This window comes from Brachionichthys hirsutus, chromosome 11, assembly GCF_040956055.1.
Source record: "Brachionichthys hirsutus isolate HB-005 chromosome 11, CSIRO-AGI_Bhir_v1, whole genome shotgun sequence".
Lineage (NCBI taxonomy): Eukaryota > Metazoa > Chordata > Actinopteri > Lophiiformes > Brachionichthyidae > Brachionichthys > Brachionichthys hirsutus.
In genome coordinates, this window is record NC_090907.1 from 401870 (window position 1) to 409369 (window position 7500).

The following is a 7500-nucleotide window of genomic DNA, read 5'->3' on the forward strand; positions in this document are numbered from 1 at the left end:
CTCCATAAGACGGATGAGACACGCGGAGCCCCGCCCAGATTGGAGATGATGAAGGGCGTGAGCTGTAGACAAACAAGCCATTAGATAGCGCGCTAGCCATTAGCCGCTGCACCTCTTCATTACTCTAATGGGTCCTGGAATGGTTTTGGGGCGGGGCCGTTCCTCTTTAACACGTTCACGGAGACGACAGAAGCTTTTTATATTGATCGATTTTAGTCAATTCTGTCTTTTCATTTCAATCAATTTGATTGACTCTATCAATAAAGTCATTATTCAAATGAGTCAGGAAGTCATCACCTCCCCTGAAGTGAAGACACGCCCCCTACAGCAGCTAACACTAACGTCTCCAGCTACCAGAGCTAAGCCCTCCACACAAACGTTATGACATCATCCTGTAATAAACTCGTTTATATTTAGCTTAGCATTTTCACTAGCATTATCCTCAACACAGAGTTTTCCATTGGCTTTAGCATGCTACATGCTACATGCTACAGTTTAGACCCAAACATCCCGGATCAGGATCAGGACCGGGTGTGAGACCGAGGTTAGCCTCGGTACGTTAGCGCGTTTGGAAATGAGGTTAGCATGAGTGACACCGTCCTGAGGTCCAGTTTCCTACGTCCTCCTTCATCACTGTCTCCTCCTCCTCCTGACTCGCCCCCCGGCTATGATGACGCCTTTGTAGTTAGCGTCGTTAGCGTTAGCTTTATGACATCATCTGTGACGTGTCACAGCCGCTAATCGCCCACTTTGTCACGCAGCGGTGGGTTCTTTGGGAGGGGACGGCCCCCTATCGGTGGAGGCGGAGCTATCGTTGCGTTGTTGTGATCAGAACATCAGAGCGCCGTGACCTGCAGCTAAAAGCGGAGCTGGCCGAAGGCGGGGGGGATTCATCGGGGACGTGGTCTCCAGAGGACGGTCTCCAGAGGACGGTCTCCAGAGGACGGTCTCACCGGCGCTCCCGGAGGAAGATTTATTGCTGGTGGAATGTCGGGCGTTATCGGTTATCCGACCTCCATCCATCCCGTCCCCCGGAGGACGTTGGCTGGTCCCCCCCCCCGCCCAAGAGTCAGTCAGACAATGTAGATGATGCTGCTGATGTAGCCCCGCCTCTGCGACCAATAAGACGCTCCGATGGCATTTACAGATTTTAATTGGCTGCTGGTATGGCCCCGCCCTCTACTGGACATCAGAACTTTATAGAGGAAAAGGACACGGAGACGTTTGAACTCCGTCAGTATCGCCATGGCGATTAGAGACCCAATCCCTGGTCATGGATCCAGCAGACCAGGTTCAGAGGTAGAACCTGGATTCATTCAGATGGGGAAGGGGGCGGAGCCTTTTTAACTACAGTTCAAGGGTCAGGCGTGATATGAACCGGCTCCTCCGATGGACGCCGGTCGTCTCAGGAAGCGGATCAGAGCAGACGTCTGGAAGAGCTCTGCTGCCCCCTGCCTGCGAGGATGACGAACAACAGAGTCACCGTTCAGTCCCGTCAGTGACATCACTGCCGACTGATGACTCGTCGTCATGCCAACGCAAACATGCAGAATAAACGTGTTGCATGGATGACATTACGAAGATAAATACAGATAAACATCATCTGTCCTCCGCAGGATGTCCAACTCCCAGGCCGTCAGCATCCAGATCCTCGGATCCACCACGATCCTCGGAATCACCAACGTCACCGAAGAGGATTATGGGAACTACACCTGCGTGGCCTCCAACCGACTGGGCGTCCAGAACGCCAGCCTCTTCCTCTATCGTGAGTCCAGTCCAGGTTCACGCGGTGAAGCAGTCCAGGTTCACGCGGTGAAGCAGTCCAGGTTCACATGCTGAAACAGTCCAGGTTCACGCGGTGAAGCAGTCCAGGTTCACATGCTGAAACAGTCCAGGTTCACGCGGTGAAGCAGTCCAGGTTCACATGCTGAAGCAGTCCAGGTTCACATGCTGAAACAGTCCAGGTTCACATGCTGAAGCAGTCCAGGCTCAGGAACACGGCCAGAAGCATTGATCCGAATTGTTTGACTTATTATTGGTTATTAAAATCTGATCACTAATAAACGTTACCAATAAACCTGATCAATGGGTGGTAGACCTGCCAGCTCTACTTCCATCTGTGTCCACCAGATGTCAGCAAACACACCCGTCTGAGTCCTGAATGAATCGAGTGACAATCGTTCCATGTTGATCATCTATTGATCCATTTGGTGGATCAGAAAAACGTCGTGATAAAAGGTTTTCTATAAAGTGTCCGACATTAATACTCCTCTCTCCTCCTCCTCTCTCCTCCTCCTCCTCCTCCTCCTCCAGGACCCGGGACAGGTCGGGACATCAACTCCTCCGCTTGTCTCTCTCAGTCACTGTGTCTCCTGCTGGCCTGCATCGCCTGCCTTTTCTACGAGTGTTAACTCTCCTCCTCCACTTCTTCTTCATCGCCTCCTCCTCCTCCTCCCTGTCAACTCCTCCCCAGACTGTTTGCATCATGACTCCTCCCTGCTCTGGGGCTCTGAGTAAAATGTGAAATCAAGGACAGAACAAGCAAACCGCTCTTTTCCAGATTCTCCGTTTTAGTCTCTTCTTCGTTGGTTCTGCTCGGGGAGGGTCCGGGTCCGGGTCCGGGTCCGGGTCCGGGTTCGGGTTCGGGGACGCCAACGATATTTGTTTCTTAAATTTTAGATTCATCCAAGTGTTTAAAGGTTCTGCCAAATATCTGCTAACGATATTAAGACCGAGGGACGGATTCTGTCGGTATTGCAGTAATCCGATCCCCCAGACCCGGCGGGTCGATCCGGTACCGCCCGTCACTCTGAGGAAGTCTGGTGATGAATACCTGCGTCATCTTCATCCTTTAGCTGCGGTTTTATCGATGGGTACTGTACATAGTCACATTTTGTATTCCTGAGATGCTGAGTGAGCGAGCGGCCGTCCCGGCGCCGCCGCGCCTCCTCTGCCGCGCCTCCTCTGCCGCGCCTCCTCTGCCGCGCCTCCTCCGCCACGCCTCCTTCACCTCCATCCAGCTTCCTCAGAGTTCTGCTGGAGTCGGATCCAACGCGTACGACACCAATGAATGACTTCCTTTTGCTCTTTCCGAGACGTGTGTGTTTTAATATGGCGCTATGATATTGAGGTTATTTTTTCTGTGTAAATATACTTGAATCCGACGTCCTGATACTATTATGAAGAATTTCCGTGTTTCTGAGGAAGACTTTACCGAGGATGAAGAACTCTACCACGCCATCGGAAGCTTGTTCCGTTTGTTGTCGCGGAGACGATGGCGGGAATGGAAGATTGTGTTTAGCTTGTAGGTTCAGAACTAAACCAACGAAACATGTTTCACGGATGCGCTCACTTAGTCCACTTTTACATTTTAGTCCTGTTTTACATTTTAGTCCAGTTTTACATTTTAGTCCGCTTTTACATTTTAGTCCACTTTTACATTTTAGTCCAGTTTTACATTTTAGTCCGCTTTTACATTTTAGTCCACTTTTACATTTTAGTCCAGTTTTACATTTTAGTCCGGTTTTACATTTTAGTCCGGTTTTACATTTTTGTCTGGTTTTACATTTTAGTCAAGTTTTACATTTAGTCCAGTTTTACATTTTAGTCCATTTTTTTCTTGTGGTTTAAGTAAAATCTGTATTTTTTTCTGATTTTGAAGAAAAGCTCCTGATATAATTTTTTTTCCTCGGACGCTTTAGCTTCATTTAACGGACGGAGCCGTTTAAGAGGACTAAATGTTTCTGATCCGGCCTGAAACAGAGCCCGTAAATGCCCTCCACACCAGCGGGGGGCGCTGCGAGTGCATGAGTAAAGCCTGTTTGGCTCGTCCAGCTTTGACGGACGGATGCTGAGTAATGATTCCCTCGCTGTGCAGACGAGTCACCTGTTTAACCACGCCGTGCCATTAACTGCCATGTTCTGTGTTTCGCCGACGCCGCTCCATGAATCAAAAAAGAGTCGAAGAAGACGACTCGCATCACATTTTGTGCGGCTCCAGACAGAAAGATCTTTAGACTGAAACTATCCGCTGCCTTTATTTGGACCCGGCTGCTCGGCTCGGACGACCCGGCGGAGATGGTTCTGTACGACACGCATGCGGAACGGCGCCACGCTCCAGAGCGCCGTGTTCTCGTTGTTCCTAAGCGTGGAGCTCGTCAGAGACTCGATGGAAGCCAAACCGGATTCGAAGGGTTTCGCACTCTCATTGCTTCATGGAATCTTTGTTTCCTACATTTAAACACGTCTGTTTCCACGGCAACGTGGATTAGCCTGATGTTTTTCTACCACGTTGATGCTTTTTATCCTGTGGCTAACCTTTAGCGAGGATGCTAGCGTGTCAGCAGCGGTCGTGTTTCAGTGAGTCTGTCCGTCACATACTGGAACCCTCAGGGTGGAACCGGGCCGGCCTCGGACCGGAGCAGAACCTGGACCACGTTCGTTTGACCCGCCCGGAATCGTGTCTGGAATCTTAGTTAAAGTCAAAACCAGCCAATAAGAAGCTCCGAAGTAAAAGCCATGGCGCTCTGTATCAACCACACAGGCGTCCTTTCATTGGGGGGGGGGGGGGGGGGCTGAACTGTTAGTTTGGCCACGCCCCTTCAGGATGTGATGGTATAATCCCAGAGAGACAGTTTTTGTACGGGAACAACCTCATCTATGACCCCCCCCCCCAAAAGCCCCCAAAACAGGACTAGATTCGTCAGGTAAGGAACTGGACCCACATTAGACCCCCTTCCTGGTCCAGATTCAGGTGTTTGACGGTTTCCACCAACGGACCCGGCTCTCCACTGAAGCCTTGAGATCCAGGATGCAGGCGTGTGCCGGTTCTGATCCGGATCAGAGCTCCCTGAGGACTGCCGGTTCCCATAATGACCCTCGGGTTCCGGTTCTTCTCTGGGTTCCTCTCTGTAAATATGGTTCTGTAAAGTCTGGGTTCTCCATCAGCTGTTCCTGTTCTGTTCTTACCGCGTCGGTTTACAAATGTAACGGCGCCGAACGAGAAAACGTTTGAGTTTGTTGAGGATCAGGCGTCCAATCAGAATCGTCGCGGTGCTGTTTGTGTTGATCGCCATGGTAACGCCAATAAAACCGAGTCTGTTGTTTCCTGCTGTCTGAGGGCGTCGGTCTGTTCCGGGTGCAGCAACACATTCCACCACCAGGTGTCAGCAAACCGGGACAAGTCTGGACTGAAGCACCACGGAAGAAGAGCAGGGAGAGAACAGGAGGAGGAGCAGGAAGGGTCAAAGGTTAGGTTAGAGCAAACATTTACCCAGAGAAGCAGCTCGTCCCCCTCCTAACTGGATCAGCACCAGAAGGTTCTAGACTGTTCTTAGATCTGGATCAGAACCAGAAGACGTTTCCTGTTGGTTCAGATCGGGCCGTAGTGGTACTAGCAGTAGTAGTAGTGGTTAGTAGTAGTAGTAGTAGTAGTAGTAGTAGTATTAACTGTGATGTTAATGTTAATCCAGAATCTCTTCTGGATCAGAACCAGAATTTATTCCTGTTTCTGGTAACAATTCCTGAAATCTTCATCCAGTTCCGTGCAGAACCGTCTGGGTCGTCTCGATAAACAGAACCTCCTTGTTGGAGGTAAATATTCCACACATTAAAATAAGACTTATGAGGAGCTGCAGGAGGAGCTGCAGGAGGAGGTGCAGGAGGAGGTGCAGGGTTTTTATTCTGGAAAGATTTGAGCAAAATTACCACAAATTATCAAAGAAACAAAATATTCATGGTAAAGAAGCGGCGCACAGTCACGTGACCTGCCGCTCTTACCGTAGTGACGTCACCTCGCGCTGATTGGACCGGATAAAAAGAATCAGAACTGGATCCGTGTTCCGGCTGAAGGCGGTTCCGCGGCTGTTAGCATGTTTAGCTTTGTAGCATTCACTCCACCTGATAGGACTGCTGGACGATAATCAATGTCTGGCCATCATGGACCCGGAAGTGACCCTAAACCTGGACTTCCTGCTCCACCCCTGCACAGGTGAGCTCTGAGACACCTGCGCTCACCTGTGCAGGAGGTCCCGACCGGAACCGAAGTCCTCGAGCCGGACCGGACTCTGAGGAGAACCACGGCCGAGGACCTGGTGACGTAGTTCCGGGTGAAACCAGCAGATGGCAGCAGCGCGTCACTGTCAGGATCAGCGCCGGAAGGCAGGTTGGTGCTCTTTTATTTTGAAAGTAGTGATATCCGGTTCGCTGGTAATCATATTGACTTTATTTATCTGTGGCTGAAATAAAACGTTCCGACGCGTCGTCTTCATCAGGCCGGTGTCATCATCCTCACGTTCACTGAAAGGTGTCAAAGGGGAGGAGGAGGAGGAGGAGGAGGAGGAGAAAGACGAGGAGGATAATGACGAGGAGGAGAAGGAGAAGGAGAAGGAGGAGAAAGATGAGGAGGAGAAGGAGGAGGATAATGACGAGGAGGAGGAGGGGAGGAGGAGGAGGAGGGAGAAGAAGGAGGAGAAAGATGAGGAGGAGAAAGACGAGGAGAAGGAGGTGAAGGAGGAGGAGGAGAAGGAGGAGGAGGAGAAGGAGGAGAAAGATGAGGAGGAGAAGGAGGAGGAGGAGGAGGAGGAGAAAGACGAGGAGAAGGAGGAAAAAGATGAGGAGGAGAAAGACGAGGAGAAGGAGGTGAATGAGGAGGAGGAGAAGGAGGAAAAAGATGAGGAGAAAGACGAGGAGGAGGATGAGAACGAGGAAAAGGAGGATAACAAGGAGGTGAAGGAGGAGAAAGATGAGGAGGAGCTGTTTTTGTTTTGTGGTTTTGGAGGATAAAGTTATTTAAACTGGAGACGCTGAGTTCTGCTCTTTTCATTGGGCGGCCGGAGATCATGTGACATGGGGGGCGGGGCCAAACAAATCCCAGGCCATGTGATGGTAATTGGCACATTTGCTTTATTCTGAAAACAGACATTAAAGCGTGTTTATTCTCACGCGATCGATCACTCAACATGGAAAAAGTCTTTTTGACCATTTCTTTGATGTTTTTTAAACTTTTTTTTGGAACATCAGTATTTTTCCAATTGCTAGAAACCATCATAACAACATCAAAGACATCGAAAAGAAGCCGCCACGCCCGGTAACGTTCCCCTCAGAGGGAGAGTTCCATCATGCATCTGGTTGGATGGTTCATGCTACTGCTAGCTGAATCTATATCATAGCGACAGGTCCTTTACTGTATATGTGAGCGAACGCCGTTTGTTGAGGGGGCGGAGCCGGAGAAACGGGCGTCCTGATTGGGGGCCGCCGCTCGTCTCGGGTTACATTCTATTCTCCGGGCGCCGCGGCGGCGTTCTAACAGAAGGTGCATTGCCATCGTGCGTTCACAATGCAGGTTAACTGTTGGGAGGGGACAGACAGGGAACAGACACTCATCATCATCATCATCATCATCATCATCTTCATCACGCCTTCCTGGTTAGCTGTTAGCTTGAGCCACAAAACTTCACGCTGGAAACTCCCCCGACACGAGGAAATCATTGCCACACAAAA

At 50.3% G+C, this 7500-nt stretch overlaps 1 protein-coding gene across 1 annotated transcript in view; it reads left to right on the plus strand.

Annotated features, from left to right (window-relative positions):
* The window catches only part of lsamp (limbic system associated membrane protein), a 16530-nt gene extending 14107 nt beyond the window's left edge, over nucleotides 1–2423 (plus strand). Inside the window, exons 7-8 of the mRNA XM_068745186.1 lie at nucleotides 1617–1765; nucleotides 2314–2423. Of these exons, the coding sequence (XP_068601287.1) occupies nucleotides 1617–1765; nucleotides 2314–2411 (247 nt within the window). The 3' untranslated portion in view covers nucleotides 2412–2423. The remainder of the gene's footprint in view (nucleotides 1–1616; nucleotides 1766–2313) is intronic.
* The last annotated feature ends 5077 nt before the right edge of the window (nucleotides 2424–7500 follow it).